Source organism: Nyctereutes procyonoides, unplaced genomic scaffold (genome assembly GCF_905146905.1).
Source record: "Nyctereutes procyonoides isolate TBG_1078 unplaced genomic scaffold, NYPRO_anot_genome, whole genome shotgun sequence".
NCBI lineage: Eukaryota > Metazoa > Chordata > Mammalia > Carnivora > Canidae > Nyctereutes > Nyctereutes procyonoides.
Genome location: NW_026575126.1, coordinates 35,871,237 through 35,894,716, shown reverse-complemented (window position 1 = coordinate 35,894,716; position 23,480 = coordinate 35,871,237). Strand labels below are relative to the sequence as shown.

The window sequence follows — 23,480 nt, the reverse complement described above, 5'->3', positions numbered from 1 at the left end:
GCGGCGAGGGGCGCAGGCCCTGCCACAGCCACGCGCCACTCCCGCCCGCCTGTGGGCGCCCACCCCTCCCGGCCCGCGCCCCGGGCGGCTCTCCGCGGGGCAGGAGCGGGGGGCGCGGGGCAGGAGCGGGGCGCGGGGCTGCGGCTGAAGTGGGCGCCGCCGCCGCGCCTCGGGCCTCCCTCCGCAGCCCAGGCCCAGCCGAGAGACTGAATTACTTTCAGGTGCGGGCCACTTAATAAAATAAATCTTCCGGGGCAGGAGGCAAGTTTCCAGGGGCCCAACTCCAATCCGCAGACTCCACATTCAGAGAGAGGGTCTTCCCTATCAGCCCTTAGGGTTTTGCGGAGCCGGGGCCGGGACCGGAGGTTCGGGGCGCAGGGGCCTGCTCCTGCCGCGATGCTGTCCCGATGCTGTCCCGATACTGTCCCCGGCGGCGCTCTCTTTGTCTCCGTGGGTCGCTCCTTGGGCCCTGGCTCTGGCAGTTCCCCGTATTTCATTACGGAATCAACCAACCGAATCAACCGTCTTGGGATCAAATCACTTTTAAAGTCGCCACAGCCCTCCAGCCTGCATCGGGAGACCCGCTGGAAACAGAAAGCGCTCTTTTCTTCCTCTCCCTCACTTCTTTCTCTCCCCTTTCCTCCTTTGTCTCCATCATCCATTGCCCAACGTTCTCTTGATCTGAGATTTCCAAATCTAGTTTTGCAACACTCCAGGGAAACTCCAATTATTTCTAGGGCTTTGTGAAATGCTCAAGACGAAATAAACTTCAATTAACTTTAATTATTTAACTGCAGGTTATGGACCTCTTGTTGGTCAGGAGAAGCCGAGGAGGATGTTGGGGAATCAAGCCAACCATCCCAGGGTGTCACTGCTCTCTGAAGCGGAGGCATCCCAGGGCTTCAGAAATTTCAGAGCTTGGGGAAGAATCCTGGACTCAGGCAAAGAAAATCAAGTTCCCAGCAGGTCAGGGCCTCAGTTTAGTATGGTTTGGGGCCTGGGGAGGCTCTTTCTCTGATTGAGGGGGGCCTCCTGCCTCCCAACCCTCTCACCAGCCATCCCCACCAAGGCCTTTGGAGGAGGAAGGGGGTGCGTTTCTCCCCCACTCTGCTTCCACCTAAAATTCATCAGTAAGGTCCAGTTTAGACTGGACACAGTGGTTCCTTCACCATTTGAATTCAGACCACAACAGAAGTTTTGCATGAACTTCTCAGTAATGCGGACTGATGTAAACATGCTGTCACAGTTCTGCTCTCATAGAAGAGTTACTCACCCAGAAGTGTCCGAGACCCCCTCCTCACTCCTCACACCACTGGATTCAGAAAACTGCCCTTCTACTGAGCTCAGGGATGGGAGCCCCAAGAGGTGCCCAGATGGCTGTGGCGGAGGGCAGCTCACTCTCCCGGCGTCTGACAGCAGCCCACATGTTTCCCCTACAGAGAACAAATCTGCACCATTAAAGCATTACTCCATCGGGGAAAACACTGAGGCAATATTGGAAACATGCTGGGCCCACTGCGAGGGCCACCGGAAGGAGAGGCAGGTCTTCTCCCGCAGCCAGTGAAGGCCAGTGGGTGAAACTAATCCCATCACATCCACCTGCACTCCGCCAGGCAGATGGAGGGAGGGATTATTGACCAAAACATCTGCTCCAAGCAAGCCTATGGGGCCAGTGGTGTAGTCACAGAGAGAGCATCTGGGGACAAACAGGGGAAGAAGGTGCTGGTGACTTGGGGGTGGCTGGGGGAACACAGCTAGGACGCCTGGGTTTGGGGCCCCAGAGAGAGTCTACTTCCCAAAGCCCGAACTTTATAGCAAATAACTCCTCGGTTTAAGCCCCGGCAACACCGCCGATCTAAATAGCTTACTAACAAATGGAAAATATATAAACACATAACAACTGCCTCTAAGAAAAAATTTATTAAATGTGTCCCCCCCCCATGTTATTTGCAAAGTAAATAGCCAAAAACATATGGGTGAAGGGGGAAGTGGCTGGGTCCTAATTAGCTATACACTTTTGGCAAAAGTTCCCTCTCTAGGCCTTCCTTGCCTCATTTTAAAATGAAGGTGACAGCCTGTATCAGCAGTGCTCAAGCTGTAGACACCATCAGTATCACCCAGAAAAAAATGCCAAAGTGAAGTTCGCTGGGCCGCGCGCTCAACGTTTTCTGACCTTGGCAGCTCTGGGATGGGGCCAGTAATTTGCCTTCCTAACAAGTTCCTTGATGATGCTGAAGATCATCCTTTGAGAACCTTTGGAGTAGGTGATGTTTAGATGATGCCCATCCAGACCTAACATTCTGTTCTTTCTCCACACCCCTGTACTTCCCCCTCACCCCATGAAGGGTCTGGAACCAAATATGAGAGGCTTGGGCAGCCTTGGTGGCTCAGCAGTTTAGCGCCGCCTTCAGCCCAGGGCTGGATCCTGGAGATTCAGGATCGAGTCACCCGTCAGGCTCCCCCCGTGGAGCCTGCTTCTCCCTCAGCCTGTGTCTCTGCCTCTCTCTCTCCCTCTCTGTGTATCTGTCATGAGTAAATAAATAAAACCTTTAAAAAAAAAACAAATATGAGAGGCTTGATGTTTCTATACTCCAGCTTGTATCCCCTGTCATCAGTACAGAATAAATCTTTCAGCTGGCCAACATGAGCTGATCACCCTGCCCCCTGAGGGATTCCTGACCTCTCGGTGCACGTATCCCAGTGTGAATTAACCCCAGCTGGCTGACGGTGGGGACTGAATCTTCCAACAGTGGCTAACACTGGTTTCCCTTTGTACCAAGCAGAGCTGGGCCTAATCCTAACTAAATCCCAAGCAGGCCTCTTGTGTAGAGGACTGCCTTCAGAGGGGCTGGCAAGAGCCCAGGGTACATCTCTGGGCCCCTTGATATAGCATAGTGTCTGCCAGACACTTGCCCCAACACACACACATGCACACGCACACACTCTGCCACACGCAGAACCCCTCACTCGTCAGGAGAACTAGTTTTACTTTGATGTACCTCTCGCTGCACATTTGTTTCAGCTCCTCTCCTGAGCCACGGCCTTATTTATCTTCTTGGCATGGGTTCTTAGAATACTTCCATTCAGGCAGCAGCAAAATCACTCAGCTCCACTGTTTTATGAAGTTTATCAAACAGCAAAATATCCGGTCTCTTTGTCCAATGGATCTGGTGTGAATGTGCCTACAGAGCTGCTTTTCCCCAGACGTCCCGGGGTCTGTGTGTGGTTACAGATATACCCTCCCCTGTATGGACCCCGCCAAATCCAGGGCTTGCCTGTTTCTGCTGCAAGGGGCCCCCAAAGCAGATGCGGGGTTTTGAGTCTTCTCCTAAAGAGGGAGACCCAGCCACACATACTGCACACATGCACTCGCCATGTTCACACCCCACCAACAGAGCCTTAGACCCCCACAGCGGACTAACAACCCCCAATGCCCCCACCCCAGGCCCCTGACCTGGCATAGCACCCCCAGCCCAAGGGCAGGAGCTGCTTCTAAAATCATCAGTCTTCTCAATCCCAAAGTTCGGGACCTCTATAGAGAGAGCCACCGTCCCTGAAGCTGAGAGCTGAGGCTCTCACTTCCCATTTAAAGGGACCAAGTGTTTCATCATCTTTACAGGTCAACTCAAAACAGCTGTAGGCCTGGTCTTCTCCACTTTCCTCTATGCAGTACCCGAAATATCCTGCTTGTTCCCCAGGAGTCCTGCCAACCTTAGGGCTGGGCTCATTACATCTCTACCTGCAACCCCATTGGAGGCCTCCGAGCCGGGCCCACACTCTCTGAGGGGTATGACAGCCAGCATCCAGACCCATGTACTCAGCACCTGGTATGCCTAGTGTTGTCACCAGGATGTTAACGATCACAGGATTCCAGAGCCCGGCAAGTCCACAGTGAGTCTTCCCCTCTGCCCCAAAGTCCAGAGAGCAGCCCTGAGTCTGCAGCCGATAGTATGTACAGGGTGAAGGACCTCTTTCTGGATGGACATCTGCCTCAGAGGTTCCAAATGTGCCTTGAAGACATCTCTGTGCCCTGTCCCTGCGGCACCCATTCTCTGGGCTACTGATCATCCATATAACACCCCCAGCCCCATGGCAATAAGTCTTTCACTTCTTCCCACTAAATACCGCTTCTCTCCAGCCATCCCACTTTATCCCCTCGGCCACGCCCCAGTTTAGCCTTTAGTCACCTTATGCCAGGACCACTCTTTTACACACTGATGGTGTCCCCTTGTCCTATGTGTCCCGGCCACCTCGGGCAAGTGACTTACTCTCTCTGTGCCCTAGTTTGCTCAGCCATAAAACAGATATAGTGGGACTTGCCTTGTAAGGTTGGAATTAAGTAAGACAGTGTACTTAAAGAACCCAGCCCACAGTAATCACTTAATAAACTTAGGTATCATCATTTCTATTATTATTCTGCTTAGGCCACCAAAATTCTCTTGCCAAAGCACAGCTTTCCTTCTCTGGCTAAATAACAACAACTGTAATAGTACTAACACCAAACACTTATTAAAGGTCAGGTCTCCTCCAAGGACTTCTCACCACTCCCCAGTAGCTCCTGTTACCTGAAAGAATGGAAGCTCCAGGGACATCTGGGAGGCTCAGTGGTTGAGCATCTGCCTTTGGCTTGGGTCATGATCCCCGAGTCCTGGGATTTAGTCCTGAGTTAGGCTCCCCGCAGGGAGCCTGCCTCTCCCTCTGCCTATGTCTGTGTCTCTCATGAATAAATAAATAAAATCTTTAGAAAAAAAAAAAAGAAAGAAAAGAAAAAAAAAGGAGGCTCCATTTTTCACACCTGCCACGTTCTGGTCTTGCCCAGCCCATCTCTGTCACACTCACTACTCCTTTCCAAAACCCTCTGCTGGAGGCAGCCAAGTACCCCATGCTCAGAGGCACTGAGTCCATCTAACCAGGGCTCAGCAATTGCCCTGCTGTCCATCTGTCCAGATCCTTCGCATCTTCTCAGGCGGCAGCTTGGAAATCTCCCAGGACTCTCTGCCAGGAGGAATGGCCCTTTGCTTTGGTTGGTCCCCAGGGCCGTGCAGCTGGGAGTCCAGCGATGGGTGCAGATATGTTCATGACCACCCTGCAGGTTTCTTCTCCAGCCAGAAGTGACCCGGAGAGCACCGTGCCTCCCTGCTTGTGTCTGCCCCTCAGCACAGGCAGCCCATCTCACGCTGAGCAAACATCCTCGTATTATTGGCTAATTGCTCATGTGTACAAATCTTGTCTCTCCAGGAAAAAAAAATCTAATAAGAAAGATCCCCCCAGAATTTAGAGTGGGTACATTTTTAGCTCCCCTCTCCATTCTGCCCGGCATGGTCTCTGCCCCGCCCGGTGCTCACATCCACTGAACAGCCTGCTGGAGGGAAAGCACAATGCTTTCTGTCTGAGAAGACTGAAGGCAGCACAGCTCACTGGAGACAGCGCAAGCCACCTGCCTGGGGGTCCCTCCTGGGGACCACTTAGGACGTGTATGACATCTTGGACAACTGACTTCATTCTCTGAGTTCTGTATTCTCAGCTGGGAGGCAGAAATAGCATCTACCTCCTGGATGGGTTATATGCAATTTTAAAAAGTGGAGTGCCTGGTTTAGACTGAACTCGCAGTGGACTCTAAACACTGCTCCCCACCGCCCACCCTCCATCACTCAGTTCAAGGTCTAAGGCCAGGGTTCCCCTTGCTAAGCTGACAGCAATGCAAATAGGATATTCTAGTACCTGTTTAGGGAAAAGTGAACCTGCTTCCTTCCTTCCTCTGCATGAACGAAGAGCCCCAGTGGAGGCCTGGGATGAGTTTGTTGTACGGAGAGAGGTCCTAGGAGTTTGTGTGCTGTGACTGCTGACCACTCAAGGTACAGAAAAGACCAGGGCACACCTTGTCCCCATTTCCACATCTCCCCAGTCTTCCTCCCTGCCCACTGGGACTTTGCCACTTGCCAGCCAGGCCCCTCATCCTGCCCCTTCAGGGCCTCTTCTTAGCTCATGAACGTAGCCAGTCTTTCTGAGCCAACATCTGGCACTCGAGTCTCCTCGTTGGAGTCAGGCAGCCTGAGTGTGAATCCCAGCAGCACTTCGCAGCAGTGAGACAGGGACAGTTTTCTGAATTGGTCTGTGATAGCCAGCCTGCACAAGGGCCCCACATTTATGGGACCCTCTCCGATGCTCAATCAGAACCGATCAGAACTGTGTGGCCAATCCAATATGGCCTAAGTGTGTGTATGTGTATGGGTGTGTGTGTGTGCGTGCGTGTGTTCTGAGGCTAGGTCATGAACAGCACTGCAATCTTGTACCTGGGTCTCTCGGATCCTTCGCTGTGGGGGAATCCAGCTGCCAGGTTGTGAGCACACCTGAGCAGCCAGGTGCAACGGCCTGCAGGGGGAGGAACTGGGGTCTCTCATTGACAGCCAGCACCAACCTGCCCACTATGTGAGCAAGCCCCCTTGAAAATCAATCCTCCAGGGCAGCCCCGGTGGCTCAGCGGTTTAGCACCGCCTTCAGCTCAGGGTGTGATCCTGGAGACCCAGGATCGAGTCCCACATCAAGCTCCCTGCATGGAGCCTGCTTCTCCCTCTGCCTGTGTCTCTGCCCCCACCCCCACCCCCGTCTCTCATGAATAAATGAATAAAATCTTAAAAAAAAAAAAAAGAAAATCAATCCTCCAGCCCACATCAAGCCTCAGAGTGCTGCAGCCCAGCCAATATCTGACTTGGGGTCATAAGACACCCCAAGACAGACCACTCCGCCAAACCGCTCCTGTATCCCTGACCCATAGTCATCGACTTTCGTTGTTCTCAGCCCACCAAGTTTTGGGATACTTTGCTATCCAGTATTGGAGAACTGGCACACTTATTAATGCCAGCTTTGTCACAACGTGATGACGAGATGAGACGGTTGTTTGCCTAGCACACTGTAGACCCTCTGTAAGTGGTGCACATTATTATTACCTGGCCCCGGTGACTCTAGAGGAGGCCAGGCAGAGGCACTTTGCCCCTTGTCACTTGCTTTTCTCCAACCCCCTCGTAAAAGTTCAGGCAGGTCAGCACTCACGCTCGTGCTCGCGCTCTCTCTCTCTCTCTCTCCGCCTCCCTCCAGCACAGGAACAGGCACTGGACTGAAGTGGATGTCCCTGTGACATGGTGGTGAGCTCCTTCTAGAACTCTAGGGTCCCACCCACATTTCTAAGGGTGTTCAATGCTGTGTGTTTGCATTGCCTTTGAAGGGCCCCAGATGTGATAATTATATACTTGTTAGCCCTGTAAAACAACAAATCTGGAATCTACACTCTGGAACCAATGGATTTCCTGCTGAAATGAGTTCAAGAGGTGCCCCGGCGAGCATTCCCCGTGAGAGCCCAAGCTCTGCTATGGAAGGCCTCACAGATCCCCACGCTCAGCCTGCTTCACACAGTTCCTCTGCCCTCCTGCAACTCTCCAACCTCGGGGTGCCCCAGCAAACCCATGAGCCTGTTGCTCTGCTTCATCTTTGCATGCTGCCCTACTACCTGCCTGCGAGGTGTGGGTCGTGTGCCCCCTTACAGTTGGGAGACTCTTGGGCCCTGGGGCTTGCTCCCCGTCATCTCCCGCTTGCAAACCCGGTGCTCAAAGCTGGGCTGACAGACTCAGGGCACAGATGGATGCCTGCGGAACCATCCTGCCCTCTCCTTTGAGTCTCTCTTGATTCGGGTGGATGCCTCTGTCCTGGTTTCTCTTCCTCCCACTTTAGCCCGGAATCTTCCAGCCCTGGCCCTGGCAATTCAACAAATCCAAGCTCCCCAAACTCGGCTGCTCTCTTTCCTGCCTCTGGGCTGTTTTCTTTGGATGCCCTCTCTCCCTGCCCCCTCAATACTCCTTTCCCCTGAGTCCCCCACTCAACTTTCTTCCATGGAAGTGTTCCACGACCAGGTACCCCCAGCCCAAGGCTGGGACAGGTGCCCATGTCATGGCTGCCACAGCCCCATGCTTCCTGCCAGCACAGCATAGCTGTGATCTCAGCGCCCATTGCTCTGTGCCTCTCCCGCCAGCCTGGAAAAGCCCTGGGAGCAAGGATTCTGTTCTGACTCAGCCCTCACTGTGCGGCCCCACTGACTGGCACATGGCAGGCATTTGATACACGCTTGATGAATAAGCGAATGCACAGCATTAATCGATCAGAGTATTAGAATTGCCGAGAAGTCCAAACCTACCTCCTGTTTCACACCAAGAATGAGTTCATCAAAAACTCTCCCACAAAATGACTTCTCCTGGTCTGAGTTGGCACTTGCCACAGAACCCGTTTACCTTCACACAAAGGCAGTAAGGCAGACATCAGGCCAAACCAGGCACTCAGGACACATCCCAGACACAGCTCCACCTCTCTGTTCACTGCCCCCATCCCAACCCGACCCTAGGGAGGTGGGCAGAGAGCATAAGCAGAGAAATGTAGGTTCAAGGTGGAATCAGGCTCAAGAGACATGAGTATAAACACTGTTTCTTCATTACAGGAAAGCTGACCTACAAAATCATTCCTCTTGTTTTCCAGGGTGAGAAACAGGTATGGACAGGTTATGTGACTGTCCCAAGGAAACAGATCAAATTAACGGAAGACAAAAAATAGCTCCCTAACTTCCCAGAAATTTCACCCTAAAGCCCAGACTGCAGTCTGGATTGTCAGCCCAGGATTCTGGGTATCCACAGCACAAAGCTCCCCACCCCCTTCTTTCTTTCTTTTAAATATCATGGGTGAGGAGGAAGCACCGGATCCGAGGGTTTATTTACCATTCCTTAGCCTGACCTTCCAGGAAGAATGTCACTAATGAGAAACAATCTACTTGGGCTCCCAAACCCAGAATTTTCATAAGGATCAATTTAGGATTTCAGAGTCTAAACAGGACAAGGGTAACTGTCCTCCTTAGAAGGAAAAAAAAAAGCAACTGAGTTTTTTCTGTCTGGAAGGAAGTTTCGTATATGCCAGATCTGAGGTGACATCTTTCCCGTTATTCTGACCTTGCTCAGGATATCCACGGGGCAAAAGGGAGGAACATTTGCCTTCATGTGGTGTAGGCTGAAGCAAGCCGAAAATAAAAGAAAGCAGTAGGTGGGACTGTCTCCCTGATTCAAGAACTGACTTCACAGGTGAGGCTAGAAGCCAGGAATTCTGCTCTCAAGACCAGAGTTCATCCTAACTCATATCCAATGATGATTTAGTCGTGGTGGAGGAGACATTTCCATTCTGGCAAAGTGTATGCTCCATAAAGCAGGAGTCACGTCTAGTATCACAGCGCCAGCACACTGTGCCTGTCACATAGTAGGTCCTCCTACTGAGTGAATGAATTAAACAATTTGCTGGTGCAAAACAGCTGCACAGACACGGCCAGTAAGAAGCATTATTTTAAAAGTAGTTTTTCTCAGCAGGTGGAAAGTTGCTGTTGTTGTTTTTAAAGGTTTTTCATGATAGGATGATCTGAATCATCGCATCAGTTCATCTCACTTTGTCCACGGATAACACAGCAGTGACAAACACTATTGCAATCAAGTGGTTCTCAAACAGCACGGAGGGTGAACTCGCAAATTCTCTTAAATCTCTGCCCCACATCTGGCTGTGTCAGTGGGTCGTAAAACCTCTCAGGTGTTAGCTGCTCTGTTTCATTTGGTCTCAGCTTAGCAGAAACCACTCTGCACCTATAGTCCCAGCGGCCCCAGCATGAGGCGCGGCAGGTCTCAATAAAGTGCCACTCGGTAATCAGCCCTGGGGTTCCACCCTGGACCAACTCTGTCCCTGGTCCACTCTGGCCTCAACTTCCTTTTCAGGGAAAAGTCCCAACCTTCCTCTGGGAAAATGAGGGGGTGCACTGAATGATTTTAGCTCTGTCATGTTAGCTGAAGAAGAAGGATCAAGAGGCGGTCAGTGTCAGGTGGGGGACCATGGATCTGGGCATAAGTTCTGGTTCTACCACTAAGGGGCTGTGTCCACCTTGGACAAGTGGTCCCCTCTGTAGTCTCCATCTCTTCTCAGTAAAATGGGGATAATAATTGTGCCTACTTTGTGGAGTTGTACGACGATAAAATAAATCACTGTCCATAAGATAGATACATTAGATAGTGCCTGGCACACTGTAAGATGTGTTAGCCACTGTTTTTATCTGTAAAACCAGGGCCCCTGTGGTACTCCAGGATCTCTCTGCCCTCCTAACAGAAAACCTTGACAATTCTAAGGGTGGTTTTTTTTTTTTTTTTTTTTTTTTTTGGCATTTTCTATGGGCCTCTGCCCCATCAAATTCTTCCCCAGATCTCATACAGATAGAGTTTGCATCAGTGGTTGAAAAGGAGAATAGGAAAGCAAAAGTGTACCCTGTCTTGCATGATCCTGGGAATAAAGCCTCCTGGAGAGGCTGGGCAGTCTGGATGTAAGTGGGGGCTTTCTTCCGCCTCAGTTCAACTGGCAGCATGGAAACTGGTTCTGGTCAGAGAGTGGGGAATGGCAGGAGGCGCTTCTGGGCTGGGGCAGGGCTGTGGGTCCCTAGGTCTCTCAGACTGGCCCCAGCCTCTAGTCCATTCAGCCCTGGGGGTCAGGAGCCTTCCACCAATTCAGTGATGCAACACAGAAATCTGGGCTGCTGTCTCTGGATATCGTAATGGTAACACTCATCTCGTTAACACCGTTCATCACATCCATCAAAACATAAATGCTTCTCAAATGTCCTTCTTCCATGTGCATGGCCCATTTTTATGATGAGGAAACTAAGGCTGAGAAAGGTTTATCGCCTGAGGCAAAATGCTTGGCATTCAGGCCTGGCTGTGTTATTTAAACTGTTTGTGATGTGCTTCCCCACACCCTACGTGCATCCCTCACAGTAAGCTGCTCCATTCCTTTGTGCAACAGAACTGGTGTCCTGAGTTGACACTGACATCCTCCTATAAAGTCAACAATATCCACAGCCCAAGCCCAATCACTATGGAAAAACCGTATTAATGAGCCAAAGTGATTGATGCAAATTGGTTGCTCAGAGCTGCGAGCCACTGGATCCTAGAGAAGGGATCCCTCCCCCTCGTGAGGCCAGAGAGGAAGCTTAATTCTGAGCTGAGCCTTCCTCTTGGCTGGAAGTACCAGCCCCAGGTGCTCCCACCTCACTGCCCCAGTCTGCAGTCTGTGATTAGGGGCCCTAATAGCCATAATGCTCCAATGTGGTGTTTAAACCAATAAGGCTTCAGAGAAGTTACGGTATGTTTAATAATGGCTTAATGACTACTTGGGAGATGCAAGGCTTCTGGTTCCTGTTTGGCCTTGATTTACAGCCCAACTCTGGCTGAGGACAGCCAAGAAACCCCCTCTAAGCCCCCAGCGGAAGAGGGAGGTGTTCACACCAGGCCCCTTGGATTCCTTTAAAAATTGAGAATTCAAATGAAATACAAATGATGTCTGACTCCCCACTCCTCTCACTGGTCTCTGGAGGCACTGACAATAAAAAGCAGTGTAACCCAGACCTGGGGACTCCTCAAGATCCACAGAGGTGAGCAGGGTCCCAGGGCCCTCAGGAGTTTCTTCCCAGATCTTAGGGTGGGGGTTGTTTCCCTTCTGACAAATTCCTAGCTACCTGGGTAGTCCTATGCTTCCTTCTGGCTGGGGAGACTCCTAGGAGTGGCCCCCCCGCCCCCCTCACTTCTCTGCAAAATGGTAGGCCTGGGGTCTGGCCACAGCCAGCCTTCCTCCAGTGGATCCGCACACACTTCCAGATCATTTGAAAGGTGTTTGTTGCACGCCTGCTGTTCAGACCCAAAACCCTCTATGTGCCCCTCCACCTGCTCCAAAGACAGCCTCTGCTGGACCCTGTTCAGTCCTGAGCAAGTCTCCTTGCACGGCTGGGCCTGCGTCTGCTTCTCAAGCCCACCAGGAATACACAGAAGGGCTCTACGGGTCGACTCGCTCCAGACTCCAGAGTCAGACGAAGACACTAGTGACAGGTCCAGATCCGACCGCTGATTAATGGTCGGGCCCAGGCCCTAACTTCCCAGCCCCCATTCCCGGATTAGCGCTGTCTCCACGCGCCTCTCCCGAGGACTCCCGGCCCGGGCGGAGCTAGGGATCCCCAAGGAACGCGGTTCTGTCCGAGGCCACGTTTTTCCGGCTCCCGGCAAAGAGTTAGGTAAGGGCCCGGCCCAGCCCCTCCCCCACGCCGCCTTCTCGAGGCTTCGGTCGGGAGACCAGGCCTCAGAGCGTCTGCGGGGCGGGCCTCACGCCCCTAGGGGCCAGGCCTCGGGGCGCAGCTCGGCCGAGGGACTCACCGAGGCCCGCACCAGAGGGGCCCTGCCGGCTGCCGTCGGGAGAAGGCGGCTTCCTCCGTCCGCTCCAGCTGCCGCGGGTCGCGGCGGGGGCCAACCAGGGGGCTCCCGGGCGCCGAGGGGTTAACCCGCGCGGGGCCGCACGTGACGTGGATGGTTCCAGCACTGAGTCAGCGGCCCCCCCGCCCCCCGCCCCCCGCGGCGCGCGCCGCTCCCGGGGCTCCGCGCCCCCGCGCCCAGGGCCCTCCCCCTTGGCGGCGCTCACAGGCCGCACGGGCAGCGCGAGCCCCGGAGCCCCCGCGGCCTGCGCGCCGGGAGCCGGCATGGACCCCGAGCGCTGCGCGCGGTTCGGCGTGGGGCCCGGGACTGGCCCCTACGCGGCCGCGGACAGCGAGCCTCCCGGCCCCCCGGGGGCCCCCGCCGGCGCGCCTCACCTGCACCCCGCGCCGCCCCGCGGCCCGCGCCCGACCCGCTTTGCGGCCTGCGCGCCCCTGGAGCCCTACGCCCCGCAGCCGGCCCGGCCGCCCGCCAGGTACCTGCAGGGCCTCGGGCCCGGCCCGGCGCTCAACGGCAGCCACTTCTACGAGGGCCCCGCGGAAGGTAACGCGCGGCGCGGCCGTGCGCGCAGCCCGACCCCGGGAGCCCCCGGGCCTCGCCGCGCCCGGCCGCAGCCCCGCCGGCCTGGTCCGGGCAGGGCCGGGCCCCGTGCCTCCCGTGGCGGGAAGGGGAGGCGGGAGGTCGCGCGGGGGGGCGCGGCGACAGGCCCGCGGGCGACCGGAGGCGGGGAGCAGAGACCACGCTCGGCCGGAGTCGGCTGGAGGTGCCGCCGGCCCGGGCGCCCGCCGCGGGCCGGGCCCGGCCTCCGTGTGCGGCGGCCTCCGTGTGCGGCGGCGGTGCGGGCCCGGCGTGCGCCCCGACGCGGAGACGCCAAGCAGGACCCGGCCGCGGGCTGCGGGCTGCGGGCTGCGGCCTGGCTCCCCGGGCCTCCCGGGGCCCAGCCGCGGCGGGGCAGGCGCCCCTGCGCCTTCGGAAGGCTCTGGGCGGCGCGGCCGCGGCCCAGCCCGCGCTTCGGGGCGCCCTCCACAAGGAGTGACTGTGTTCTTCCTTCTCAGACCACCCCGGGCCCGGCGTCACGCTCGGCGACGGGCGCCCTTCCCGTCGTCTCGGCGTCCTCGCCCCGGACCGTCGCCGCTGGGCCGTCGAGAGCAGCCCGGGCGGGCCTCCCCCTGGGCGCCTCGGCCGCGGGTCGCCCGCTGCACCAAGGCCCGGCCGGCCCGCCGCCGCCCGCTGCACCCGCTGGCCTGTCGGGGCCGGGCGCCCGCTCCGTCTGCGCGCCTCGGCCCGAGCTGGATCCTCCGGAGCGGGCCCAGCCCTCCCGCGCCCCGCCGGCCTCCGCCGGCCTCCGCCGAGGGCCCGGGCGGCTCGGGCCCTGGCCTGGCCGGGCGGTGGGAATGTGTAGGGGAGGGCGGGAGGCGTGTGGGGTCAGCGGAGGAAATGAGCGAGTGCGCGGAGCTACGTGGCTGTGCCCTTTCAAAGAGGCTCTCCTGATAAAAACCACAGTTGGGACTTAATGAGAAGCAGTTGGCCCGGCTCCTCTGATCCCAGCCAGACGGCGGCGGCCGCGCAGCGCCGGGAGCACCGCTGGGGACAGGTACCCGGCCTGGCTCGGCGCCCGCGGCGGGCAGCACCCGCCCGCGGACCCGCGTCCCTGCCCGGCGCGCCGAGTGCGCTCGCACCGCGGGACCCCGGGTGGGCGCGCTGCGGAGAGCGGAGCGAGAGCGGAGCGGCGGGGCCCGCGGCCGGCGACGGCGTCACCAACGGAACGCGCAGAGGTAAAACCAAACAGGGTCCACAACTAAAAATAAGGAAAAGGAACCCGAACAAAACAACGCGGGAGGGAGGCGAGAAGGAGAGGTCGACGAAAGCCAGCAAGCAGGGCGGAAGGTTAGGAAATACACGGAGAGCGAAAGGAAAAACAAAAAAACGAAAACGGAGGATCGAACGATCGAATGAAGCGGGTAAATGGAGAAGGACGGAAAGGACTAAGTAGAAGCAGAAAAAAAAAAATGAAAGGAAAAGAGGGCATCCTGAAAGAGCAGAAAGCAGCAAAAGGAGACCGAGTGGGAGAGGAAAACGAACGAGTCTCGTTGAGCGGGGAGCCGGCCGAACGAAAACCAGGCGCAGCGGTGAGCGCGGAGCCCGGGCCGGGGCGCGGCGGGGCGCGGCTGCCGGGGCGCGGCCGGGGCACTGGGGCCACGCCGCCTGCCGGGTGGGAAGTGGCGGCCGAGGGCAGCCCCCTTACTTCCCAGCTTCTACGTTGACCGGCTCCGAGCGTTTCCAGTTTAGACCAGTGAGCGCGCAGCTGCGCCCCATCTGCGCCGCGGTCCCCGGCACCCGGCGCTCCGCCCCGGCCGGCCCAGCCCCCCGCTGCGGTGCCGGCCGTGCCAGCACCCCCGGAGCCCCGTGCGCGGGCGGCGAGGGCCGGGGAAGCGCCGCGCTGGGCCGCCCCGCGTGGTCCTCCGACCCGGGAACGCGCCCGCCGCCTGCCACGACCGAGCGGAACCGCGGGCGCGCCCACCGGGCCGCCGGCGCCGTCGAGAAGGTCTGGGGCCCGGCGTGCGGGCCGAAGCTGCCGCGCTCGGGGGAGCACCGAGGCCCCGCTGGCGCCCTGCGCGCGGCGTTGCGCTCCGGTTGTCTGCCTGGGCCCCTGCGAGCTCAGCGGATCGCGTGGGACACGGCGCGAAGCCAGGCTCCGCGGAGGCTGGAAGCCGGGTGCTGGGGCCCCGGCGGCACCGGGTGGGGGGCCTGCCCTGCCCTGCCCCGTGGCCGCGCCAGAGGGCCGGACGGACTTCGGCTGCGGCCGGCGGGCCCGGGACTGCAGGCTTCCCCAAGTGCTCTGCCCTCCTTGCTTCCCCTGACTGCTGCCTGTGGGGTGCCCCCTCCCCTCTTCTGCGCTGGGCCGGGCTCTCTCCAGGAGGCATTCCATGAGGTGTGCCCCTGCCGCCCCCCCTCCCCCCAAGCGGGTGATGCCTGCTTCTCCGTGGAGCCCTCCAGGTAGTTGGAGGTTTGGGGCAATGGCAGTGAGGGGGGAAGAAGTGCCCTGGTGCCCGGGGAGGGCTGCAGAATGGGCAGGCATGGGAGGCTTGGCCCCTTTTTTGAGTGCCTGTTCAGAAAAGTCCCATTGCACTTTTATCTCTTACTCTGGTAGGTCAGAGCCAGAGCTAGTCTCGTGCTCTGGGCAGATCCTGTTCAGACACTGAGGGCCCAAGAGCCAGATGAGCAAGCTTCAGAACTTTGGGGAGCCCTCTACAGTGACACCAGTGCCCCCCCCCACCACCCCATCCCTGAGCCACCCTCACCCTTCTCTGCCTGGAGTCCAGCAGGACCTCCCTCTGAACCCAGGACTCCAAGACCCCCTCTCTCAAACTTGCTCTATGTGGGGTGTCCCTTCCAAGCTCCCACTCTCCCTGACCATCTCCAGTTATTTGGCTCAGTTTTCATGAGTCCTTCCAAAGCTGCTGCCCATGGAACTCCCCCTAGAACCAAAACACATTGACCAAGGATGGAAGTCGTGGCCAGGGCCCTTTCTCCTGGATGCTCACCGAGCTGGGAGCCTGTTGCTGTCCGCAGCCTGGAGAGCAGGCCCTGACTCTGCCAGGCCTCCAGGACACTCTCACAACACAGCCTGGCGGGTCCTGGGAGGTCACCAACCACATTCCCGCTGAGGGGGACCTTGCCCGACTCGTTCTCCGTCCTCCATAGTCCAGATGGGTACTCATCAGAGCCAGAACCGAGAGCCCCATCTCTCTGGTCCCATCCTTCCTTGATGACAGCTGTGATCCTGATACCAAGTTCCAAAGAGGAAACTGCCTCTTGGTGCCAGCTTGCTGGGCCTCCCGGGGCCCAGGCCCCTGCTACGGATGGCCCAGGGCCAGGGCAGGGGTGTGTGAGTCTGTGGGGTGGCTTTGTGGCAGCCCTCCTGCTGTCCCAGCTGACTCTTGAGATTTCATGACAGTGCTGATGTGGGGCCTTGCCACAGAAGAGGGCAGAGCAGTTGGGGTGACCTGTTTTCAGCATGCCCGGGTTGTGGCAGGGCTCCACCAAGCCTTGAGAGTGAGGGTTAGCTGTCAGAGTGGGGCTGCCAGGAACCGTGTCCAGCTGCAGTCAGGTCCCCCCATCTGGGGAGCCATCCAAAACTGCTGAGGAGGGAGGGGGCAGCCGAGGGCTAGAATGTTGGGGTTGGAAGCTGAGTCCTGTTTCCACACTGGCCTCCCCCCCCCCAACTCTTCTCTCCACATAGCCTACCTTGCTCTCTAATCCTGGAGCTCAAGTCTTTGTGCCCAAACATCACAGTTTTCAGAGGAATGCAACAATCTTTCTGGATGCCCCTTTGCCCTGTCTTGCCCTTCATGCCCCAAGGCTGGGGGATTTGACATTGCCCTGAGACTTGGGGTCCAGAGAATGAGGCACAGCAGACCAGCCAAAGGGGATGTGAGTGTCCCTGTCTGTTGCCTGCCTGGACCTGGGACCAGAGGCATGGCCTGAGGACCTGGGAACCATGGCTGGAGGAGGCACTTCCTGGCAGGGGCGGGAGATGTCAGCTACCCCATCTTCATCCCCTCCTCCTGCCTCTGTGCTCAGCCCTGCCATGGCGCCAATCCTGGCACCTCCACACCCTGTGGGACGCACCACCACAAAGCGCTTCCCCGAAATGAACCCTCCTCTGGCCCCAGCAGATCCGCCCAGACCACAGAGCACATGGTTCCCCAGGGCCCCCTCCCCAGCTGGAGGCTCAGCAAGCAGGCCTCCGAATACCAGGCTCCCATGGAGGATGGCTGCTGGGACAAGGGAAGAGAAAGGAAGGGGGAGGCAGGGACTGAAGCGTCAACTGTTCTTCCCCCTCCCCCAGTCCACCCACAAAACCCCCTGGTTTGGTTTCCATCCTCCTTTTTGTGTTTTCCATTGCAGCCGAGGAGAAGGCCTCCAAAGCTGCCAGCTTCCCCCAGCTGCCCTTGGACTGCCGAGGGGCCCCCAGAGACGGGCCCTCTAACTTGCAAGGCTCCCCAGGCCCTTGTCTGGCCAGCCTGCGTGTCCCTCTGTCCCCGGGACTCCCCGACTCCATGGAGTTGGCCAAGAACAAGAGCAAGAAGCGCCGTAACCGCACGACCTTCAGCACATTCCAGCTGGAGGAGCTGGAGAAAGTCTTCCAGAAAACCCACTACCCTGATGTGTATGCCCGGGAGCAGCTGGCTCTGCGAACGGACCTAACCGAGGCCCGGGTACAGGTGAGGGAACCCCGGACACGGACCTCTCTGGCTGCCTCTACCACCCTGAGCATGGGCCGGGCCACGGAAGGGTCTAGAGAGGCGGGCACAAGTGACACGCAGAGCCACCTTTCCTAGGTGCCTGCCTCCCCTGGAAGTGCCTCATGGGGTGGTGGCCTCTCGGAATCTAAAGATCTGTCTGGGAGTCCTGGCTCTGCCACTTTCTAACTGACCAGGTGACTTGGGGCCTGCCATTGGATCTCAGTGTCACTCTTCCTACGTAGGGTGGTCTTTGAGGATCACAGATGTGACCGCGTTTTGGAAGCAGGGAAATGCTAAACATATCAGGCTGCTCCTGATGTAGCTGTGCAGAGCAGAGCTGCAGGGTCCCCGCTGGGGCGTCTCAGGCTCAGTGATGCTCAAAGCTGTCCTGAGCCAGCGACTGTCCTGTCCGGCCTGCCAGCTCCAGACCCTGGCCGGAAGAGGCTGGCCAGGGGCCCTTCCCCACCCAGCCTGCTCTCCCCAGCAGAGATCAGCCCCAGGGCTTCCTGGGTAGGGCTGTGGCCAGCTTCTCAGGGGTTGGGGGTGAAGGAATGGAGGGTGCTGGAAACTGGGGAGAGGGAAAAGGGAAGTCCATGCCCAAGATACGTTGGAAGTGAGAAGGGACACAAAGGTGGCAAGCGGCGGGGAGGGGGGGCAGGGGGGGAGGTGGAAGGAGGCTTCAGTAAAGACCTAGCCCCGGAGGAAGGTGGTGGTTGTTGCCTTGCTTTGACTTTGAACTGGCTCCCTGGGCCAAGGGCCAAGCGAGAGGCACTGGGAGAGGGGTGGGGATGTGGGCTCCTCCAGAGAGGTGAGGAGGTGACGTTTAGACGGGATTGTCTTGCCCACCACAGGGGAGACCAAGTGGGACAGAGCTCATACACAGCACACCCTGTATTGAGCCTCCTGGCCAAATGTGGGGACCAGCGGGCCAATCCACAAAGAGGCCAGCTGCCTTCTAGCAGACAAGGTCCTACAGTGGGATTCAGCATAGGACCAGAGGGGCTTGGGCTGTTTCCCCTTCTCTTCTGGGTCCTCCTGCTTTCACTCTTCCTCCCAGGTGGCTCCCAAAACAGACTTTTAGGACAGCCGTCCCAGGGTGCCCCAGGGCCTGGGGCCATCGGGGTAAGAGACTGAGCATTCACAACAGCCCCAGATTCCATGAGCCATGAAGTCCAGAGCATCGAGTCTCTGGACCCTCAGCGAGCCTCTGGGGTGGGGTCTAAATAGCTGTCTCAGTGGAACCACCTTGGAGAAGTAGAGTGCATCACCCCACCCCTCTCCCAGGCCTTTTCAAACCTGAAGGGATGCAGGGGTGGTCGCAAGGCCCTCAGACCTAGTATAAAAGCTTCCCCGATAATTGAGGCCCTGGGTCTTTTCTCCGCGGGGAATATGACATCCACCCATAGGCCCTGCCCGGTGGAGAGCAATGGACAAGCTCGCAGGGCCAGAGCGCAGGTGCAAGTCTACAGTGGGGACCGTAGAGACAACCGGCGATGGTGGGAAGAACGGCTGCAGACTCCTTCATCTGCCCGCAGGGGAAGAACAGAGAAGGGAAGGCCAGGCAGCTGGGCAGGTGGGATCGTCCGTCCCTGCCCCAGGCCTGCTCTGGGCTCCCGGCATCTGGGGCTGAGGGGGCTGGGGGGCGAGCTAAGCTCCCTAACCATCGTGGCTTCACCTGCCTGCCCAGGTAGGGATGGCCACCACGGGGGAGTGTGTGAGGGGCTGAGGTGGGGTTGCTTACACATGCACATGTGCACATGCGCGTGAGCGTGCACACACACACACACACACACACACACACACACGGAATTTCTTTTGTTGGGGCTCCCAACTAGATCCCAGGAAAGCAAGGGGATGGTTTGGACTGGTCTTGATGTGGCCAACATCTAGCCCAGCACCCGACACATAAATGTTTATTAAATGATAGAAATACAAAGTGCATACACAGGTACACACAAAAAGAACAGCCACAGGGCGAGTGCCAAGTGATAAATTTGTCACAGATACAGCACACAGGCTACTCTCATCTGCCAGGTGCGCACAAATGAGAGGGAGCCAGATTACAAAATGGACAATGGTGACAGAGTGTGGAAGTCTGAGAGAACTGGCAGCACGGGCCCGGGCCAGTGGACAGAGATGTGTGTTTGTTGGGGGGGCTACTTGCTACTTGCAGCCCAGGCAGGGTAGCAAGGTGGCAGACGGTTCCAAAAGCGCTGGTGTGACAGGCAAGTGGGAGGAATCCGGTGATGCCACCTGGCCGCGGATGAGGCTGTGGAGAGGAGCGGGCTCAGTTCCCTGGGGCCTTTTTAAGGAGCTGAACGCTGGGATGAGGTCGGGGCGCCTGGGGCCGGAGGAGGCCGGAGGAGGCCGAGGCCGGGGCTAGAGCCCTGGGACCTGGTGTGGCCCAGACCCCAGACACCCTGCGTGGTGCGAGCAGGCTGGAGAACCGAGAGGGTGACTCAGCTTGGTGACAGGGTGAGGGGTGGCCCAAGGGACCAGTGGGGCCCCTGGGAACTCTGGCCTCTGCTAGGCCCCCCTGCAAGCTTCCCCGGCCCTGAGAACTGGGGATTTGCAGCCTCCCGCAGGCGGCCAGCCCCCCACCCCCGCCCCGTGGGAGGAGCCACGGTCTTCCCAGAGGGCACTGTTCCTCGGGGGCCACTCTGTCACTCCCTCAGCCTCTCCCCTTGGTCCCCAGGTCTGGTTCCAGAACCGCAGAGCCAAGTGGCGGAAGCGGGAGCGATTCGGGAAGATCCAGGAGGGGCGCAACCCCTTCCCATCGGCCTATGACGCCTCCGTGCTGCCGCGAGCGGCCAGCCACGCCCAGGTGAGGCCGCGCTGTCGCGGGGAGCTGCAGGGCCCTCTCGTGAGGGAGGCGGCAGCAGGGGGCTCCTGAGGCGGAGGGAGGCTTCCTGGGAAGGAGGGAGGCTTCCTGGGAAGCAAAGACCGAGCCCCCGGTGAGGGAGGCAGCCCTGGGCCACTCATCATGGGCCTTCGTTTCGTCTCTTTGCAGCTGCAGAACTCCCTGTGGCCCAGCCCGGGATCTGGGAGCCCCCCAGCTCCCTGCCTCGTGTCTCCAGAGGGCATGGCCTCCCCGTGCATGTCCCCGTACTCCCACTCCCATGGCAATGTGGCTGGCTTCATGGGGGTGCCTGCCTCCCCCGGAGCCCACCCTGGCATCTACTCCATCCATGGCTTTTCCCCTGCCCTGGGGGGCCACAGCTTTGAGCCCACCCCAGAGGGCGACTATAAGTCTCCGAGCCTCATCTCGCTCAGGGTGAAGTCCAAGGAGCCACCCAGCCTACTGAACTGGACCACGTGATCGGCTGCATGGACACACAGACTAAGCTGCCACCCCCGGGTCTGATCCCAGCTGCTCCCACCCCACCCCAGCCTGGATGTCAGAGAAGACACCCCTCTGCCTCCAAGCCCCCCCTGGTTCCCGGAGGCAGGCAGGGCAGCTGGGATCCTCAGCCTCCCGCAGGGAACAAGCTAGAGACTTTCCTCCTAAGCTGAGGGGGGCCTGCCCAGGACAAAGGGGGCTGCAAAGCGGGTAGCGCTCTTCCTACCGCGCACTGGGTCCCAACATCCAGCTCGGCTGGAGGAAGACACTGTCCTGCTGCCTCCAGACTTTGTCCAAGTTTAACTGTCATCTCTCCAGCTGAAATGCCTGAATTGGTTCCTCATTCAGAGAACCCGGGAAAGTAGGAGGACGACACAGGTTGAAGCAGGAGTTCTTTGTGCCTTAGGGGAACCGACTTCCGCGAGCACCTAGGGCCATCTTCCCCTCCCGGCACTAGGGGGCGAGCACCCGGCGACTGGGGCTCACAGGCCTGAGGCCTGCCGTGGAAGAGGCATCGGTAGCCCCTGCCCCAGCGGCCTGCCCCAGCGGCCCCTCACTCCTGTCCTGTGCCCGCTTCCGCAACGGGGGCCGGGCCCTGGAGTCCCCTTCGCCCCCAGGGGACATAAAGTCCACCAGAAACCACCAACTATTTGGATTCTTTTCTATGCGATCAGGCCAGCTGTGCCATGCAAACTGTAGGCTTCCTGGTTTACTCATTAGATGTTGGTTAAGAATAAAACAGATTTCCCAGATTCTAGCCCATGAGATCTCAACCCCCTACTTTTGTGAAAAAAGAAAAGAAAAAAAAATGTGCTGCCCAGCATAATAATAAAGATGGCAGTAGTTCTTAGACCAAGTGATTGTGTACCTCAGGGTTTGGCACTTGGTTAGTGGGTCTGTGTCCAGGGTTCAGGCTGAGCCAGGGCCTCCTGAGGGGCCAGCAGGGATCCTGGGGGCTAAGGGAAGCCAGCCCTGCAGCAGAGCCCCCCAAAGCGGATATATGCCACGCCTGGCCCTGTCACCTGCCCAGGAGCAGCTGGAGTTTGTGACAGGAGGAAGAGCCCAGCTCTAGGGCTGCTGGGGCTCGTGTGGAAGGGAAAATTGAGGGCTGGGGATGGGAAGGGGAGTGGGAAGGCAGAGATAAGCTTGTGGTTGAACTGGCAGTGGAAGGGGGGTGGGATGAAAGGCGGGGGAGCCCACTGAGGGCTCTGAGCTCCCCTGGGCCAGAGCCGTGGGGGTGGGGGTGGGGCAGCCCCCTTCTCCCAGAGGCCCCAAAAGCGTGTCTGAGCTGTGGGGCAGAGACGAAAGCCAGGACTCTTTCTTGTGGTTTCAGAGTATTAGCCATTCTATCCTTCATCCCCACTTTCTGCCTTATCTCCGCAGCCTGGACGGCGGGAAGAAAGCAGGCCTGGCCCTCCCACCCTCCCCGTAAACACAACCACATTGCTCAGAGCTCAGCCTCAGCCACCACGCCCCGTCCCCCCACTTCCAGGCACAGAGAAACCAGAGCACACAAAAACACCAGTGCTGTGCTTAGTCCCAAAGAGGGAGTAAGGCCCCATCAGATCAGCTTTCCCTAAGACAGTCCCAGTGTGTCTAGGCTTGGGCATCCCTCAGAAGAAACCCGTGTCTTCCTTTTGTTCATTTGAGGACCCGGCTTCTGGTGATTTCTCTTCTCTGTATTCATGCAGGCTCTGAGAGGTCCAGGTATGAGCCCTGTGTCCATCAGGAAGAGTCTGAGTAGTAGGAATAGGCAGCCCCAGTTTCTCTGAAGAACACAATCCCCTTCACACAGCAGGTTAATAATGAACTGGGAGTCAGCCCTAACTTAGGGCTAAGACCACTGCACTAGAAGTTTCTTCACCCAAGGAGTGGCCAGCCAGATTTTGGACTCCTGTGTCATAAAGTCACATGCAGAAAGACTATAGTTTGTTCTACAAATATTTATTGGGTGCCCACTCTGTGCCAGGCATTGTGCTGGGTGGCAGGGATAGAACAAGTCAAGTAAAACATAGTTCCCTCTCACACTGCAGGCGGAGGGGCAGGGGTGCACAGAGGAAAGACCTGTGGAAGCAAAGGGAGAGGTGGGGAAGAGACAGACTAGGGCAGACAGTAAAGGCAAAGCAGAGAGCCATGCAGCAGAGAAGAGGCAGGCAGAGGCTGGGAGTGAACCAGGCGGGAGGGAGGCCCTGGCGGGGGAGGGCACGGGGAGGCCAGAGACCAGCTACTGGCTCCCATCCAGGGGCATCTGCCCACAGCTCATATTTTTCTGTCCAGTGACAGCTAAATGAAGAGAAAGCTAACTTTACAACCGCCCACTTCACACATAATGAATATGAATGGGCATCCCGGAGCCTGTTCCCTGGGATTATCTGTGAGCCGATGGCTTCTCCCACTGACTGGGCCATCATAGAGGGCCTGTCCCTTGGCTGGGACACAGGCAGCCCTTCCACCTGCTTCCCATTAGCCATCCTCCCATCCTCCCCTCCTCCTCCACGCCTTAGGCGTCCCACCCGACACAGCCCCTGAGTCTTTCAGATGCCCCTGCCCCCACACCTCACCCCAGAGGTGAATTAA

The 23,480-nt window shown here is 58.0% G+C and overlaps 1 protein-coding gene across 1 annotated transcript; it reads left to right on the top strand.

Moving 5' to 3' along the window:
* The first annotated feature begins 12,560 nt into the window (after positions 1 to 12,560).
* On the top strand, positions 12,561 to 21,753 carry ALX3 (ALX homeobox 3). Its single transcript, XM_055339270.1, has 4 exons — positions 12,561 to 12,857; positions 17,226 to 17,542; positions 20,259 to 20,387; positions 20,574 to 21,753. The coding sequence occupies exons 1-4, from the start codon at positions 12,581 to 12,583 to the stop codon at positions 20,880 to 20,882; spliced, it is 1,032 nt and encodes a 343-aa protein (XP_055195245.1). The 5' UTR covers positions 12,561 to 12,580; the 3' UTR covers positions 20,883 to 21,753.
* The last annotated feature ends 1,727 nt before the right edge of the window (positions 21,754 to 23,480 follow it).